General features: G+C 45.3%; 2 protein-coding genes across 3 annotated transcripts; one reads left to right on the top strand and one right to left on the bottom strand.

Moving 5' to 3' along the window:
- Window positions 1–512: 512 nt before the first annotated feature.
- Window positions 513–2,996, bottom strand: LOC136501507 (uncharacterized). The gene is made up of 5 exons (XM_066497035.1): window positions 1,711–2,996; window positions 1,497–1,613; window positions 1,198–1,301; window positions 841–931; window positions 513–763 (listed from the first exon to the last, which is right to left on the bottom strand). The coding sequence occupies exon 1, from the start codon at window positions 2,835–2,837 to the stop codon at window positions 1,890–1,892; it is 948 nt and encodes a 315-aa protein (XP_066353132.1). The 5' UTR covers window positions 2,838–2,996; the 3' UTR covers window positions 513–763; window positions 841–931; window positions 1,198–1,301; window positions 1,497–1,613; window positions 1,711–1,889.
- Window positions 2,997–10,293: 7,297 nt separating this feature from the next.
- Window positions 10,294–16,522, top strand: LOC136499195 (polyadenylate-binding protein-interacting protein 11-like). 2 transcript variants are annotated; one of them, XM_066494893.1, is made up of 10 exons: window positions 10,301–11,253; window positions 11,369–11,503; window positions 13,922–13,966; window positions 14,066–14,138; window positions 14,224–14,336; window positions 14,446–14,505; window positions 14,582–14,629; window positions 14,750–14,818; window positions 15,841–15,902; window positions 15,993–16,522. In XM_066494893.1, exons 1-10 carry the CDS (start codon window positions 10,897–10,899, stop codon window positions 16,048–16,050), a joined length of 1,020 nt encoding a protein of 339 aa, XP_066350990.1. In that variant the 5' UTR covers window positions 10,301–10,896; the 3' UTR covers window positions 16,051–16,522. The 2 variants fall into 2 exon arrangements, with proteins under 2 accessions (XP_066350991.1, XP_066350990.1); XM_066494894.1 differs by lacking the exons at window positions 14,582–14,629; window positions 15,841–15,902; window positions 15,993–16,522 and having other exon boundaries at window positions 10,294–11,253; window positions 14,446–14,534; window positions 14,719–14,755.
- The last annotated feature ends 2,212 nt before the right edge of the window (window positions 16,523–18,734 follow it).

Genomic DNA, 18,734 nt, shown 5'->3' with positions numbered 1-18,734 from the left:
GCGATTGGAATAGGTCCGACAACATAGGCACTGCTGCTGCGACATGAGAGACAGACACCGGATCACATCATTGCCAGCTCTTTCGTTTTTCTCTCTGCGTAGTGAGTTGATGGGCCGTGTCATGGTCTCCGGCCCACTAATCAACAAACAAAGTATCCACTGGAGCAATGGTACTCTCTTTTGTCACCAGATTGGAGTGTTCTCATCCACAAATCTCGGTTTTGACCTGTACTGTTCCTTGGTGGCATGTTGCCATGATACATTGTGGTGTCTTGTGCCATGATGTGATCCGGTGTCTGTCTCAATGCCTATGTTGTCGGACCTATTCCAATCGCTGCGGCTTTGTGCTATTTCTGCTATTTCCTTTTCACCATTCTGCTTTCTGGTGTGTGGCCAGCAACGTGTCCTGCAAAGAGGTGTTAGATTTTTTTTATAAAAAACTGTCTAACTTATGCGTCTTACTGTATTTTGTGAAATTAATTAAATAATAAGCATTACAATCTAGAATGACAGAGACTTGGAAAACAGGGGCGCTCCACTCTATCAGTTGCCATTACAGTTCAGAAACAGGAAGCTTCCAGAGAAAATGCTGTGGTATACCCTGTATGTGGATAAGAACGAATGCTGACACAACCATTTCAAAACTGTCAAAAATCTAAAATTCACTTCTCTTGAGCTTCACACAAACCATTGCTTGAACCAAAATGAGCATGCAGTGGCCCTATATCTGGGTCTCTGGGACTTCTTCAATACCTTCAGCAGGCTGAGGGAGAACTGGTGTAAGGAGTCCATTCAATCTCAAAGCAGGTAAAAGGAGAGAGAATGCATTGATACACATACCTGTATGAATTCTAAAAGGCGCCATAGTAGGTAGTTGATGATCATAACTAGGCAAAACAGTTTTCGAGCCCAAGATCCGCAAGTAAGATATCTACATCAGCAGAGGCACCAAATGAACTAATGTATTTCAATTTGGATGTCGGTGAAAATGTGGAGACATTGATCATAAATTGACTAAGATCTAAACATTATCTGGCACAAATAATGTATAAATTGATTTAGCACAAGAACATGAGAGGATGATGAAATAAATTTTGCTATAGTAAATGATAGACAAAAAAATCAGATATGCATTGTTTCATTAACAAAATCTACTGAAGAAACAAGATGAGTTGTCAACGTCTTATGTTTACTCACCGGGGAAGGCAATTTAGTAAATTTGTTGTTGGAGACTGCATTGCACAATCATAAACAATCTCAGCTCTTTTGGCCACATCATCCCAACTATAAAGTTTTTTCATCTAGGATGCAAAACAGAAGAAGCTGAATCAAGACCAAGGAGCTTGCATACGAAACTGAAACTAAATAGAAGCTAATGAAAAATGAACACAATAGAAAGGGTCCAATCCTAAGTTCAAATAAGGTGTGGAATGTCAATAGAAAGGGTCTAATCCTGAGTTCAAATAAGCTGTGGAATGTTGAGAGTTCAGGCTCACCCGAAGATGCATAATTTGCGGGTCTATGCCAGGTAGCATGTCAATGGCTTTCTTGACAGCTCTTACCATATCTCCAGGAGCTGGTTCTGCAAGCACTATCACGTCATCTGGAAGAACCTGTAAAAAGAAATAATGAATTGCATGAAACTCGAAAATCATCTAACCAAGGTTGGGATTTTCTGTAGAAGGGAAACTTGAGCTCATAACAGCATACCTCAGGGACACCGCCAACTCTAGTGCTCACTGTCAACAGTCCACAGCTTGCTGTTTCTAGAATGGCTATGCAAAATGCCTCTGTAAGACTGTCTCCAACGTCGAGACGCAAACCCAAAATACGTCTCCCACGGTGCTAACAACCTCCAACGGCTGACCCAAACATGTGACGCATTTTGCCTACCGCACCGAACGATACGCAAAAAAAGCATCGCTCTCTGCTCGCTGCGCAAATCGTCCACGCTCGCTCGCGTCGGCACCGCTCGCGTCCGAGGTGGCCCGCTCCCGCACCGGCCGCGCCGCCGGCCCCGCTCGTCCGCTCTCGGGCGCCGCGTGCGCTCGTCTGGCGTCCGCTCTTGCGCCCGTGGTGGTGGGCGCCGCCGCGCCAGGGGAGGGGGCGCTCGCCCAGGGCCGCCGCCAGGGGGCGCGCTCGCCGTAGCGCCACCGGCCGAGGAAGGGGCTTCGGCGCGGCGGGCCCTCGGCTGCTAGCTGCGCTCGGCTCCAGTGCGAGGGCAGAGCGGATTCAGAGAGAGAGCGCGGGGAAGAGAGGGCGGAACAGAGGGAGAGCAGAGCTCGGCGACTGGCAGCAGCCCTGGTGGTGCCCGGCTCCGGCGACTGTTGATGGCGAGCGCGGGTGGTGCTTGGGCACAGGGCGTCGGCGGCCACTGCGTCGCGGGAGAGCCGCCCGTGCACGACCTGAGCCCGCAGGTACCGACCCGCCGCCTCCAGGAGCAGGCCCTCGTCGAGCCGGCCCCAGATGTGCTCCGGAGTGTCAACCAGGTACTTGGCGCGCGCGGACAGCGCGTACAGCCTCGCGCGCCCTCCAGCTGATGGGGACGGCGAGGCGGCGCTTACGGTGGGAGAGGGTTCAGGGGGCGGCGAGAGCGACGACAAGGAGCCGGAGATGCGGGCGAGGTTGTCGGATATGGCATCAGAGGACTGCTTGATGAGGAGGATGGAGTCCGCGGAGTCGAGCAGGTCGCGGTAGCTGCGCCCGACGAGCTGCCGGAGCTCCTCCTCCTTGGCGGAGATCTCGCGTCGGGTGGCGCCCTCAGCCGCGCGAATCTCTGGGATGCGCTTGGTGCGGAACAGCTCGCCGACGCCTCCGGGAACGGCCGCCGCAGGCATCGCGGCCCCGCTTGCCTTCGAGCACGCGGCGAGATCCAAGAGGGGATGGGGAGCTTGCAGCGCTTCCGGCCGCGGGCTGGCCGGGCGGACAGCTCGGCTCCGGCAAGATGAGGCGACGGGAGCTTTTCTCGTTTGCGTCGGCTGTTGGAAAAGGTCATTTTTTTTTTGTGTGTGTGGGGGGGGGGGGGGGGGGGGGGGGGGTCCGTGATCCTTCGCTGGGCTGTACCAAACCTCGGTATGCCTCTCGTTTTTAGGTCCGTTGGTTGGAGACAGTGAACTAAAAATAACAAAGGTTAGGTTCCACTGTTACCACAGCATTATACATGCCTCTGTAAGTGAACTAAAAATAACAAGGTTAAGTTCCACTGTTACCACAGTATTATTATACATAAAATGGTCAAACCCTTTGCATCTGTCCCAGAAATTAACTTGCCTATCATCTAGTTTCTCTATAGCATTATGTTATAATTGACAATGAGGGTAGGTGATGCAAGATGAGCAAAAAATTATCACCCTTCAGTTAACTCCTGATCCGTCTAAATATATTTAGAATTCTGAGGAAAGCTTCCAATTACGTCCATGAATAAACTTGTGTATTGAATCCTATTCCTAGTTTGTGTTTTTGGACCTCATATTCACAAGAGCACTTTAATAATCTGATATAAGAATGTCAAAATTCTATTGCAAGCACATAAAAGGTATCCCAAATTCAAATTGCTCGAGAATCAAAGTCCATCAAGAAAAAGAGGGACAAACACACTGGAAAGTAGAAACAAGATTTTCAACATGTAATGATGAAAATGTAGGAAGAGTTTACCTGTTCAAAAATATGTGATTAATTAGGTAATTAGCATAGGTGCTTTTCGAAGTGCTTAGGTTGATTAAACCACTGTTATACGCTTGCTCTAGATTTAGGCCTAGTGTTTAGTGAGATTTGCATACCTCTTACCACTCGGTGCTTGCGCACACCATTGTTGTACATCGGAGGGGCTTGTAGTCTTGCGAGATCACACCGTGTACCGGAGGGAACAAGACCCGTGGTGTCTCGACCGAAAGCTTGATAGTGAAGATGGCGGAGAGCGGTCCGGGAGAGGCTTTGCCACGAGTGGCTTAATCGGAGACCCGCTTGCGCGTGGGGAATGCCCGGAGTTATCCACGGAGTTACCCGATCGGAAGCTTGCCCTTACGAGGGGCTCCAACGAGGACAAGGGGAAAGCTTACGCGCTTCTCGATACATCGGTAAAAATATCGGAGTCGTCGACGGGAGTTTACATATCTCTATCTTGCTCTTTAGCTTCCGCATTTACATTATTTGTCTTACTTCTTTTTACGGTAGAGATAGCAACACACTAGCAAAACCATAGTTGCATATTTAGATAGTTTATCTTTTGCATATGTTTTGCTAAGGGTAGAAAAAGAGGCCATAGTTTAGAGTCGAACTTTAAGTTATCTAATTTACCTCCCTTTTAGGCGTCACGGTCCCCTACAGTAACGCTCCTTTTATCAGGTACCATAGTGTTCTTCCAATAAAGCTCTCCCGTTCGGAAAAAAATAGTTGAAATTCAAAAAACGGATCCCCCACCACACACATACACACCTAATTACCCGCACAAACGCTCCAAAAAAACATTCCACGTGTCCCCGCCACGCGTCGGCCAGCATGGCACGGCCACCCATCCGTGCGCCCACGCTCCGGGTCTACGTGCGCCGGGGAACACGACGTGGGAGAGCGTGGCCGTCGCGACCACGGTCCACGCAGGGCCGAGTCCTTCTGTGCTTGCGTGCGTCATCTGGTTTTGGGCCGCCGGCGTGAGGGCGCGGGCCAGGCCAGGCGAACCAACCAACAAACTGTGCTGCTGGCTGCTGCTGCTGATGGATGGATAGAACGAGAGCCCGTCAGACCACGCGTGGAACTGGGAACGGAACGCAACAACGTTCGTCGTCATCTTTTCTTTCGTGTAAAGAAAGGGCCTTGTGGCATCTTGTTTTTGCACTGAACGCCTCTGTGCTGCTCTTCTGATACACCTATGACACGAGATCTTCGTAGGTATCTTTAAATTAAGTTATTATAAAAATACATTTCGTAATTAATCTGATGATATTTATTTGGTATCATAAATATGAATACTTTTTTATATATAATTGGTCAAAATTAAGGTAATAAAACGTGACACTGTGCTAGAATTGCGTTTATTTGAGGACGGAGGTAGTACAATATAAAGAATATACTGATATTTACGTGGATAATAAGTACCATTATTAATAGAAATATATTTTTATTAAATATATTAAAACTTTAGAAGATACAAATAAAGTAATTTTTATATAAATCTACTTATTTTTTAAAAAATAGTTGGCTCCTTTTTTCTACTATTGGCTGATCTTACGATGAGAACTTTCTACATGTATGTTTTATTTCCCCTAATTCTAAATGAGTGGGGTATAAAGGAATTTGCGCTCTTTATATACCCATATGGCTGGATAGTAATTTCCAGTGATATACTTCTTATCTGTTTTGGTGAGAGATTGAAACGATTTTTAGCATGCATGTCTTGGAAAAACTTTCTGAGTTCAAAACTTTTTAATTTTTTTGAAACAAGGTATGCAACTATTTTAAGACCAAGGAGATATGTCTTAAGGTTTGGTTGTCACCAAGCCTGCCAAGTAGTTTGTAACTTTGCTTGGGCGCAAACAGTTTACTTCCTCTCGGATGAATCATGCGATTCATATGAAGTGGATGAGAATTTATAAAAAATCTAAAACACGCGATGCCTAGATTTAGCAATGTCTAAAATTGCAAGCATGGCAAAATGAGGCAATAGCTTTGTTTGTCCATTTTCCATGCACGTAACATATTATTGACACATGATAACTTTTTTCCAGAGACAATAATGATAATAGAGTGCCATACTCTTATTTATTTTTTATATATAGACTAGCAAAAGTGCCCGTACATTGCAACAGTAGGAAAGGTATAGCGTCATCTGAAGTTTTGATATCTATGTGTTGTTTTGTCTCAAAAGCTATAGTTTTTCATTTACATCATTATATTTTTATTGCACTCGACGTTATGCTAAAAACGTATATACATAATTTTGACTCAATATGTTTTCTTCTACTTAAGTAATCAATTGCATCTATGCCATAGCGCAAGGAGATCACGAATCACTTCCACTTCCAATTATACCATCAAAGATCAACAAATATAATGGAGAGTACTGCATACCAGTAAAATATATAGTGCATACACTTCATCGTGCAAATTTTGTTAAAGTCAAGACCAATAGCACATAATTAATCAATGGAAAACATAGTAACCTATCTTTTCTTTTCTTTCTTTTTATTTTTTTCTCTTCTTTCTTTTTCTCTTCTTCGTCATCATTATCTGCTAGCTCAGAGTTGGAGTCACGTGGCCCCATCCATTCACACCCCGAGGCCTCCAACTTCGTCTGGCTGAAACCTTGCCAAGGCGGCCATGGAGCCCTGACGGGCTGACGGACACAGCACCCCGGCGGCCACGGAGCCCCAATGCGGCCATGCCCCGGTAGCTCCACGTGACGGCATCCCCACAGCCTGGCAGCATGCGACGGAGCCCCAGTGGCCGCAGGCCCCAACAACTTGGCAGCCTCGCCCACGTTGCAGTCTCCTCTCTCCTCAACCTCGCCCCGCGTCATCGCCCATCCTCGCCTCGGTCTTGCTCACATCGTTGTCTCATAAGGTTGCCCAACGCAGCCCGCTCCGGAGCCTTGCCGGCTCCTGGACTGCCGATAGGGGTATGTCGGCACTCCAAAAGCCAATAGGACTTGTAATTCTTTTTAATCAAATGCTACATTTGAAATGAATCATTAAAAATATTATTTAAAAAAATTCGTACGACGCCTGCCTGCCCGTGCCCTTCCCCAGTTCCCCGGCAGAGGAAAAGAGCCTTTTCGCGTCGTCAGGGCTCACACCCCAGCAACCGAAAGCAGAAAGCTGGACCTGGACAAGATAAGCCATGGCAGCAGTACGAGTACGACCCAGCGAATATGCATATGTTCCACCCGAAACCGAAACGTTCCGTGTCCCAATTCTTTCTCGCTCGCTCCACTCGATTCATTGCAAGCATCAGCGCGTCCAAATAACGTGTACAAAATTCTTTTCAAATTGCAAACATCAGTGGTACCTTCTAAGGATGAAAATGGAATACAAATCGAAATCGGCTGCGCGCACATTATCTTCTCCTCGAGCAAAAGACGACACCCACGAGAGAGAGCTATCCCGTGCATGTAGGTGGGCATTTCAGCACCCGTTTAAATCATAAGTTCATAACTGGATTGTTATAATCTGGATTATCCATAGGATTATTGTAATCAAGATTATAATTATTAGAATTAGAGTCTTCCCTAGATTATGATTCTTCATTATAGTTGGTTAAAGTGAGAAATTTCTATCTTATCATTTAGTTTGGCAGGTTGGACAATCGATTAGGGGGCAAGTTAGACTTTCAGCATACATAATCATCTAAAACCTGATCTCACATGGATTATGGGATTCATGGTAATACGGGGTTTTGATTATAGTAATCCATCACATAATTAATCATGTTTGGATACAAATTTGATTACATATTGTCATAATCACGGATATCCAAATAGGGCCATATAGTTACCCAAACAAAAATAAGGTAACATACTTTCGGGTCTTGTAACTGTAAGGAAAATGGACCCTAGGCCCATTTACTTTGGATTTTGGTGTTTGATGTCCAACACAACTAAATTAGACTAATGAATTTGCAAGTGATTATTTTGTAGTACAATAGGGTGCAAGACGTGACTTGGACGAAGGCAACGTGATGATCCGATGATCAACACCGTAAGCAAGACCCTAGAAGCACAAGAGAAGACCCAAGATATCAAGCAAAGTCCAAGCACGAAAATAGAAACCAAACCGGAGCAAAGTCCCCACACCCTGGCAGCATGCGACGGAGCCCCAGTGGCCGCAGGTCCCAACAACTTGGTAGCCTCGCCCGCGTCGCAGTCTCCTCTCTCCTCGACCTCACCCTGCGTCGTCTCCCATCCTCGCCTCGGTCTTGCTCACATCCTTGTCTCGTTAGGTTGCCCCTCCGTTGCCCAAGACATAGTCTCCAGACCTCACGCCATTGTCGTTTCGGTCTCAGCATCTTTTCGAGCCACCTCGTTTGCGCTGATACGGTGCCTCGCATATTTGGTTTAATTGGTGTTCAATTTAACCCCATTTGTATTAAGTTTATTTATTGAGTTGTTTAATTGTATTCGATTTCTCCTATTGCATCCGTGTATATATATATATATATATATATATATATATATATATATATATATATATATATATATATATTTATTGAGTCATTGTACTGTACTCGATTTCTCCTATTGGATTCAAATAGGGAGTCCATCACGTTGGAGGTGGGGACACAAATCAAGGAAAGAAAAATTATGGATAGAAAAATTATTAAAGATTAGATCCAAACTGAATGACACTTTGAAAAGAGGATTATCGGACAAGAAATCAGAATTCGAGTAGAGATCGGAGTTGGACGAGAAAAATTATAGAAGAAATTTTGCCTCTTTATTATTAGATATAGATATAGAAGACATGTCCGATCAATTTAGTCGTTGATGCAACAAATGTCGTCACAAGGAAACTTACAATAAGAAACATTTATGCCCCATGTATGGCAATATGGCATACATTCTAAACTCACATTTGTATCGAGGCAATCATAGGGTGAGCATTAATGGTTTCTTATCGTCAAAAGGTAGGGCGTCTTCACGTTTTGAGTTTACCATGCATCGCCTGTGTTGACAATAAGAGTAAAACTACAAAGTCACACTTGGAATAATAGCCCGCACGTTATATTATGCATTCCGAGAGTCTAACCACATGCTGCACTTAAAGTGCTTACCGAGGGCTAGATTCATCACTACAACAAAGAGACAATGTGACGTTAGACTAAAACATAATAGTTAACTTATTGCCATTTATGAAAGGACGAGTGGCAAATGATTTGCCACTTTTGTAACATGGGTGAATACAAGAGGGGCTAATTAAGCGTGATCCCTCACATTGGCAAGAAGTTAAATGCCCACTAATCTCGTGACACCTTTAGTCCTTTACTATAGATAATACGAATTAAATGCAATATTCTTATATTATCCTTTTCGGTGATGTGGGATATATCATATATAGCTGTTCGGCTGAAGATTTTTACAGCTGATAAGTCGGTTGATGTTGTTTTGTTGTTAGAGAAAAACACTGTACCATGACCGATAAGTCGGGCTGATAAGTTAAAGCGAACAAAGCGTTACACGTAGACATAATAGGTCAGGATAAGGCAATGTACAAGACATTTATAGTTTCTTACAACGGACAAGATAGGCCTCCATTATATATATATATATATATATATATATATATATATATATATATATAGAACTACTATCCTATAGCTGGCTACAAAATAACTTATTCTGTAGCCACTTTGAGTTACAATAATTACTATGTTAATTTACGAGATTATAGTAACTCCTTACAAAGTAGTTTACTATAACGTTATGGTAAATATCCCCATATGTTATAGTAACCCAACTATCGTAAATATGTATTGACATTATGGTACATTAGTATATAAAATTATGGTAAATGGAGGTGGCTACAGAATAACTTATTTTGTAGCCGGCTACTGAATAGCCTCTCCCTATATAACTACTATCGTGTAGCTGGCTATAAAATAACATATTTTATATTTTATAGCCACTTTGAGTTACGATAATTACTATATTAATTTACGAGATTATAGTAACTTCTTAATATATATATATATATATATATAAGTTTGGTATGCACTAAAGGCCGCATGTCGTCGTGACTCACAATTTTTTTTTCACGAACAGGTACATGTACCCGTATTTCATTAAGACGGGGGGAATTGTTTTGCAACATCGACAAACTCCGCAACGACTCACCAGGAGGAAAACATTAACGCTTGCCTCCCTCGCACGAGATACAGTCCGTTTTCAGATAAATCTTAATTTCTTTCTATAAAACTTTATCGTCACCGCCACCAATAAGGTTCACTAATTAATAACACCAAAAAAATGGCTTACACAAACGTGCTTTCCTCGCAGGAGATACATGTCCAAATAAACCGTGATCCATTTCTTTTTATAATAATTCTATCATCACCGTCGCAACAGCCGTTTCCTAGCTAGCTAGCAGGAGATATGATCCATATCCGAGAAAATGGTTTTCCTTTCCTTTATGACCTTATTATTATCCGATAAAGATTGGCAAATCACACCGAAAAAACAAAGTTAAGCACACACGTTAAGATTATCCACGAGACACCGACGTGACGCTACTACTGGCTGGACTGGATTAGCGGGCATTAATCGCTCGCAAGGAAGCCGTGGCCGTTGGTAGGCGTTGTGAGAAATCAGAAATGGAGGTGTGACGACTGACGAGGGGCTTTTGGCGAAAGAGGCAGCCCGGCGGGCGGAAGGGAACAGGTGCACGCACGGGAGAGAGAAGAAAGGCAGCACAGTGCACCACCACCGTACCGGAAGGGGGGGCAGCGCCCAAAAAAGGCAAAGGGGAGCCTGCCTGTCCGTCTCCGTAGAGAGAGAGACCGAGGAAGAGGAAGAGGAGAGAGGAGAGAGAGGCGCAGGCGCGCATCTCCCCCTCCCCTTGCCGCCCGGCCGTCCCCCCTGCTGCTGCTCTGCGCCGGTCGGCTCTGCTCCGCTCTGCCGCTGCTGCTGCTGTCGGAGGCGCGCCACCAACAACCCGCCGATGCGCGCCTAGGCATCATCCCCGCGACGACCCACCACCCACCCGCTGCTGCATCCCTGCATCCCCTCTCCCTCCCGGTTCTTCTGCTGCGCACCACCCCTGCCCCCGATCCACCTCCGCTGGGACGCCTGCCTCTATATATACGCCCGCCAGCCCCCGCCTCGTCTTCTCCGACCCCGCCACAGAACCTTCCAGAACCCTCCTCCTCACCTCCACTCTCCTCCTCCGCTCCCCTCCCCGACCGACGACTCCGATGGCAGTCGTCGAGGCCGCCGCCGTGGACCACGCGGCGCCGCCGCGCCAGGAGGAGGAGGAGGCGCCGGGCGCCGGCGCCGCCGCCGGGGAGCGCGAGATGCGGGATCTGGAGGACCTCCTCTCCAAGCTCAACCCCATGGCCGAGGAGTTCGTCCCGCCCTCCCTCGCCTCCCCCGTCGCCATCCCCGCCGGCGCCGGGCCCGGGCCGGGGCCCCTCACGCCCGCGCCGCTCTCACCCGCCGCCTACGGCTTCTACCCGGCCAACGCCGGCTTCGCGGTTGCCTCGCCGGCGGGCCACCGCGGCGTCGTCGGCTTCCCGGCCGTCGCCGACGCCACTCACGCCGGACGCGGCAGGGTAAGGATCGTCCTTAATTGGCCTCTCCTCTGCCCCCCCTGCTTGCATCGATTCCATTTCCGATGTCTCCCGCTGATGATGATCGTCGTGATCCGGTCTTCTCGCTGCTGTGCAGAAGAAGGGAGGAGCCGGTGGAGGGTTCGGCGGCCACGGCCACCCCGGCAGGCGGCGGACCAACAGCCGCACCAGCATGGCGCAGCGCGACGAGGTCATCCGCCGCACCGTATACGTCTCCGACATCGATCATCAGGTCCGATCCATTCCTTCCTCCCATTTCGGCGTCTAGTCGCGCCAATTGGGAATTTTTCCTCTTCCACTAGCGGCCTACCTACCGATATCTCTCGATCGATCGACTTCCGATGCCAATTTGTTATTTTCTTGTTCGTCGCACTATCTGTGATGATTACTCGGTTAGATTTTGGGTTCTGTCCGTGCGTGCTCCTGGGCAAAATGGTGATATCACGAGATCGGATGATGTTTTGTTACGACTCATGAGCGGGATCACTCGGGGAGCACAGGTTGGGATGTAGGATACGCCACTACGCAGTAGAGGCGTAGGCGTTGCTGCCCCCGAGTATGAACCATCCTTTTTGTGCTGCTGCTTTGGTAGATTTGGATGCCACTTTCTGCTAGTTTATCTCTCGCTGCTGCTTGGCTATTTGTTCCGTGCGGAATCTAGAAAGCTGTATGCTCTGTTCTGTTTTGCCTTTTATGTGCTTGGCTGCCCTGTGTGTGCTGCAGCGAGCCTTTAGTATTGTTCTTCTCTGATGATGTGGTTCATCTTTCTTTGTTGCATTTCACTTGCCATGTGCTTCTGTCTGCGGCAGTGTGGCATATCTGCTTTTGTTCATGTGGTTTGTGTCATGACATCTCTTGTTAGATTAGGATCTATAATATCATGTTGCTGGTTTTGTCTTAAGATGTTTATGTACTGTCTGATCACCTATGTAGCAAGGGTTCTTTACTAGGAAGTGTGACCTTGAAGAGCTCTGTTTTGATGTTCCTTTTGTGGAGTGCCACCAGGAAAGGACAATCAGTAGCTGTCCCATGCTCTGCTGTAGAGACTGCTAGAAATACTAGGTGCCTGTGCCTCTGCTTTCTGAATTCCTTAATTTATCTCAGAATTCCATACATCCTTGATTGCAAAGAACAAGTTCTATTTTGTGAAATACCTAGGGGACCATGTTTGGTTGATTCCTGTCAAACTCCACGCACATTTGTCTCCATTCCTTTCATGTATGCTATTGGGGGGGGGGGGGGGGGGGGGGGGTGGTCTTGACTTTACAAGTATGCCAGTCATGTTGACACTCCTGCTTGTCGTTGTACACTTTATATCTGTTTGACTATTTGTAGTTGGCATCAGTGCTTACAGTCATAAGCTTTGAGTGAACATTTAGTATTTGCGTGTTGGGAAGGAATGTCTATATGCTTAGTTGTGCATGAGTATTGCTGTTGCAAGGTATAGATGCAGTGTCATGGTCTTTGGTGCATGTATGTTCTAGAACAGCAGCACTTCTATATTGCAGAATGCAATCTGGCATATGCGTGGTAGTTTCTATAGACCAAATAAACTTACTTTCTCTTTGGCATTACAGTACAGCAAGTGCAACACCGCGCGAAGTAATTTTGTATTATCAGAATAGCTGTGTACAATGCAGTATTGCATGTGTACAATGGATTTGCATTATCAGAATAGCTGTCAGTTGTTACATACTCCATTGTACACATGCAGCAACTTTGCTGAAGCATGGTGACCATTTCAGTCTTAAATTAATTCTGTTGAGAAAAATGTATACAATGCAAGTTGGTATAAGTGATTGTCTTCTTCATTGTCATGACTAGGCTGTATTTGGTTGTGATTATGTTGGACAAAAGTTGTTTGGTACTAGCATGGCATGCCCTGTGTTCACCATCCCCTGTTGCTTCACGATGTATGGAAACAGTACTGTCTTGTTTTCTACAACCTGTTCGTAGCTTTGCTTGAGCTTTAGTTTGTACCTGATGCAAATTCTGGTTCTCTAATGCTGTTTTGAAGTCATTGTTAAGGCCTAATAGTATATTGATTTCTTGTTTCCCTTGGGTCCAAGGGGCCACTTAAATGATCAAGACCATGTCTTGTCTTTAGTTTTCAACCCACGGTATTGCTCCTGGTGTAAAGCGTTAACAAGCATATGCCCTGTTCTTTCTTAATATGGAAAAGGAAGAGGCCTACCCTACCTTGGATTGGGAGTTTGGGACAAAAGGCTTTTGACGTTGTTGTAGATGCAAAACACAGAAACCTTTTGCAAAATTGCAATGCACATATTTAAGTGTGGCCCACTGCTATGGCTACTAAGATATTGTTTGCTGATGTAGTTAATTATACTGCTGATTCATGTAAAATAGAAAGTAATTGTGAATAGTTAACGTTTCTTAATACATGTAGTTGTTGCCATAGCTTTGTATGGCTGTGCCCTTTTCTTTCTTTTCAGTACCTGATAGTGTTACTTTTTTGCCAGTCGAAGTTCAAAAAGTTGGGTGATGTATCAGGGCAATCTTTATCTAACTGTTGTATTCTATATGTTAGCTTCTGTAGTACACTATATTGATGGTTGTAGTGTGATACATAATGTTTGAGTTGCTAGCAATTATATGTAGTTCTGGTGCTAATTTCTCTTTTGTTGTTCAGGTTACTGAAGAAAACCTGGCAGCACTATTTATAAATTGCGGACAGGTACAAATTTATGTTACAGTTGTAAACCCCCTTACATATATTTAGTTCCCCATTTTATTTTGATGCAATTGTGCATAATCTTGGATATGCTCTCTGAAGGTTGTGGACTGTCGCATATGTGGGGACCCAAATTCAGTCCTTCGGTTTGCTTTCATAGAGTTCACTGATGAGGGTAATATATCCATATCCAACCATATTTCAGTTTGCTTTGTGTAATGAATCTACTGTTCATTGGGTGATCAACATCCGTGTTCCAGAGGGTGCAAGGGCTGCTCTGAATCTGTCAGGAACTGTACTTGGATATTATCCTGTCAGGGTTCTGCCATCTAAAACTGCCATTGCACCAGTCAACCCAACATTCCTACCCAGGGTATGCAACCTTCAGGAATTAACATGCTTGTCTTAAGTTCATGGCTCAAGGTTCATGCTTGTATCTGGTATGGTCTCTAAAAAGTTTGCCATTTTTCTGTTATCCGCAGTCTGATGATGAACGTGAAATGTGTGCAAGGACTATTTACTGCACAAACATTGACAAGAAGGTTGCTACCTACACTCATGCTACCACTAGGTATTCATTCTGTCATTGTTCTATTTTAATATATGCACTTACTGCAGGTCACTCAGGCAGATCTGAAATTATTCTTTGAGTCTATATGTGGAGAGGTTGGTCATTCTTTACTTCAAACATAATTTCCCTTCTGTACAGTTTGTGTTGCTAAATGTTTGCAGAAATGACAATTCAACCAGCACAGTATCATTGACTCATTGCAATGACTGCTACAGGTCTTTCGACTGAGGTTGCTTGGTGACTACCATCATTCTACTCGCATCGCTTTTGTGGAATTTGTGATGGTTAGCTAACATACCTTCTTCATATTTGTGCAATTTTTTAGGGAAATATTTTGCGCAAAAATTGCCTGCAGTGTGCATTTTAAATATGTTTTTAGCATTGTTTGATGGGTGAGGACACATTATATCGTCTCCAAATACTAAAATGCTAAGAATATGCTTGAGAAGCATGCAAGTAAGTTTCATTGCAGTAGAATATTCCTGTGCTGTTCACAAAGAAGAAATTTGCATCACTGATTTTAGTTTCTAGACAGGTAGTGTTTCAGCTTTAGAAACCCAAATTAATTGAGGTGGAAATGGATGTGCAAGTGGATTTGTCCTATGTACTGAGCTTAGCTCTCATCACCCAAATTAATTAGGTAGAGAACAGTTTCACAACCTATCATTTTTGAGCCAAAACTGGAGAACATTAGAACAATGAATTTGTGCTCTGTTCGCTTGGCTTATAAGCCGTACTTTTCAGCCAACGAACAATATTTTTCTCTCACAACAAATCAGCCAACAACACTTTCAACCATGGCTTATCAGCCAAGCGTTGGATCTTTGTTTTCTCAAACAAAGCTTTACTTGTTGCTGGTTTGAGTGATTTGATTGGTCAGTGCCTCCGAGTTAAGGTCTGCTGTTCAAATGTGTAATTTTGCGTGCTAATCTACGCTGACTGTTTAAGACTGAGACTTTGAGTACTATAAGTGGGTCCTAACTCTAGTAGAACTGTTAATACCTGCGCCTTGTCATCATGTTTTGTTCAGCGCTCGTGACCTGTTTTTTTTTCTTATTATTATTTTGAGATATCATCACTACTCTGTGCTAGTATATAACTGATCTGTTCCTTTGCACTGCCTTACTTTCTCGAGCCTTCTCGTGCTGATTATTTGTTGAAGGCAATGCTTAATTCAATATATTTGTAAAAGCTGGGTCCTTTAGATGGTGCTTTTGTTGTAACATAGGAGTAATTGTTGTTTCTCCTCTTTTTTCAAGAAATAAACCCCCATCTCAATAAGATCCATTTGTTTTATAATTTCCAGGCTGAAAGCGCTACTGCTGCGCTCAACTGCAGTGGTGTGATACTGGGATCCTTGCCAATAAGGTAAAACTCTAATCTTTTGACGCTTTGCAGTGATATAGAGGAGCTGGGAGTGGATAACAGAGCTTGTCTACTGTGGTATTTTATTTTCAGGGTGAGCCCGTCGAAGACTCCCGTGCGTCCCCGCTCGCCTCGCCAGCTGATGCACTAGATATCGTAGGTACAGGAGGTGCTGATGGCACTGCTTATATATAATAGAGATAGACATATATGAAAAGGGGAGGAAAGAAGTCGCGACATGTGTCTTTTGTTTTTAAGTTATGGGCTCGGCCTTTTTTTTTTTCTTGCTTCACCGTTCCACCGTGAGTAAAGTGCCTATGCCCGGAGCCAGAGAGATGGGGAAATCCCGGGTCGAGGCTGGGTCCTTTTTTTTACCTTGCACATAGAGGAGAGCTTCTTATCTTACTAGAAGGAAGCAGGGGTCGGTCTGCCTGATGCTCTTGTCCTTGATGCAACAAAGGCGAAACTCCTGGACTTTTACCCTGTGTTCAGTTGTTTGCTGTGTCCTGGTTGCTACTGAAAAAAAAAAACAAAAAACTTGGGTATTGGAGACTATGAACGCTTACCGTTATATGCTCTACATACCTTTTGGTTGCTTACATGTTACTATGTTTTCTTGTTCTTGTGGCGCATGCTGTTGTGTTTTTCCGATCCCTCTGTGGTGGCTGGTTCCATCTTCCATGTTCCTGGCTTTGTCTATGTGCAGTGTTGTTTGTAGTAGTTTTGAGACCTGATCATGTGGTGTTTCTGCTGGCTGCTGCCATAGGTTGTGTAGTTTGTAGGAGTACATCTTATGGTGCAGACCTGTACTGTACGACATGAGGTGGTGAGAAAGGACAAAGTTGATGCCAGTTGGTTGATACAGTTTGCATCCTCCCAGTTGCAGAATTGTAGAAGCAGTTTGTGGGTCTCTGGTAACCTGCTCTTAATCTTGCCCTGTTTTAGGTCTGGCCCTCCTCTGTTACCAACCGCAAGTGCAACCATGCTTGCATGCACCGGTCGCCTAGAACCTGAATCCGAATTCCACCTGGACCTGGTGTTAGTGCTCCTGCCATTTATATTTTGGAAAAGGAAAAAAAAAACTTGAATCTGAAGTGCTGCATCTGGTTCATTCGATCATTGGCCTAAGCTTGACGTTCTGTCAGGACTCAGGACTCTGGCTGCATAGCTTGGAGCTGTAGAGAGTGGCACGGTACAGCGTGCAGCTGTCAGCCCTGTCAGCGTCATAGCGAGTGTCTCTGTCTCACCTTGACCCTGGTAGCAGCAGCACGGTGGAGCGGGTCCATAGTAGTCCCAGCCGCGTCCTGCACCTGCACGGGGACGGGGGTTGCATTGGCTCAGCTTTTGGCACTGGACCAGTGGTGGTACATAAACATGTAGGAGTAGTGAGCAGAGCCTGGCGTGTATCCATCTGGATCGTGTGCCCACCGGCCACCGGTCAGGGACGTCTTTAAAGACTCTCGTCTGGGTACAGCTATAGTGCACGAAGGGTACAGCTATAGTACACGAACACTTCATGCACGAACACACGGGTCCACACCACTCACGCACACCCTCACACGTATACAACTAGATCTACAACTACACGTAGGTTAGAAGATCGTGTCTTTTTTGAGATCATTGAGATCATCCATGGCTCCATAACACGTAGATTAGAAGACCGTGTCCTTTTTGAGATCATCGGGATCATCCATGTCTCTACACGTAGGTTAGAAGATCGTGTCTTTTTTGAGATCATTGAGATCATCCATGGCTCCATAACACGTAGATTAGAAGACCGTGTCCTTTTTGAGATCATCGGGATCATCCATGTCTCTATAGACGACGGACGTAGCGAATAAATTCCGGTGAGAAACATGAGTGGATTCAGGGAATCGAACTCACGCCGGCAGCGAGCACACCTGGCTCTGCTTCCACCCGAGCCTAGCTCGACCGAATGAACACACACCTCGGCAGAACCTCTACCAGGCGTCTGTGGAATCTTCGCCGCCGCTGCCGGCGTCTATGTATACTGGACCGCGATGACCTGCGGCGGTGTATCCGCGTGGGTGCAATGCAATGCAACGACTACTTACCTACCGGAGACACGGCAGGGAGGTTTGACATGGGACCCGCGACGGGATGAGACGACAGACACGGATGTCTATGTCAGGTAAGGTACGTACTGTACGCGGTGGGGGAGCAGGAGCAGGAGCATGAGCATCCTCACGTTCGCAGGGCCAGGCGGCCAGGCACAGCGCCTCGCTGTCTGTCCCATGCCACATGCCAGGTCGCCACCACAGAACGCCCGGGGGAAGTAAAAAAAAAAAAAAAAAGGAACGCCCGGGGGGCAGCCACAGCTTTGTGCAGACTGATCGGACGATGGACTCAGCTTTTGGTCTCTCTCGTCTCCTTCATTTTTTTTTGGTTGATAATGTACTCCCACCGTAAAAAAAAAAATCTACTACACATCCTATACGGCTCTCTCTCAGATGCCTGGTTTCAGAACGTGAGCACGTGAAATAGAAATGGTGCAATTACTCAAGGTTGAAGATGAACAACAACCCTCCGATCTAAATCTAACGGTCCCTGATACGTCACTTGAAAAAAAAACTTAAAAACAGACGCATGTGCTTTAGCAATTCCCTTCTTACTAACTCCGTCCCAAAAAGAGTGCAACTATGGGTTACGTACGTATAGTGGTTTAAGTTTGACCAAGTTTCTAGTAAATAGTATTCACATTTATGACTCCAGATTAATTTATTATAAAAATACATTTCGTAATTAATCTAATAATATTTATTTGATATTATAAATATTTATCCTTTTTTATTTATAATTGGTCAAAGTTGATTG

The sequence above is a fragment of the Miscanthus floridulus genome, chromosome 13 (genome assembly GCF_019320115.1).
Source record: "Miscanthus floridulus cultivar M001 chromosome 13, ASM1932011v1, whole genome shotgun sequence".
Taxonomy (NCBI): Eukaryota; Viridiplantae; Streptophyta; class Magnoliopsida; order Poales; family Poaceae; genus Miscanthus; species Miscanthus floridulus.
The sequence above is the reverse complement of the archived record's forward strand: the minus strand, read 5'-3'. Positions and strand labels throughout refer to the sequence as shown.

Excerpts from the sequence above, each read along its gene's own strand:
- LOC136501507 (XM_066497035.1), bottom strand. The coding sequence starts at position 2,837 with ATGCCTGCGGCGGCCGTTCCCGGAGGCGTCGGCGAGCTGTTCCGCACC.
- LOC136499195 (XM_066494893.1), top strand. The coding sequence starts at position 10,897 with ATGGCAGTCGTCGAGGCCGCCGCCGTGGACCACGCGGCGCCGCCGCGC. Across the intron at positions 13,967-14,065 it reads TATTTATAAATTGCGGACAG|GTTGTGGACTGTCGCATATG; the intron begins GTACAAATTTAT and ends TGCTCTCTGAAG. Across the intron at positions 14,819-15,840 it reads CTTTTGTGGAATTTGTGATG|GCTGAAAGCGCTACTGCTGC; the intron begins GTTAGCTAACAT and ends TATAATTTCCAG.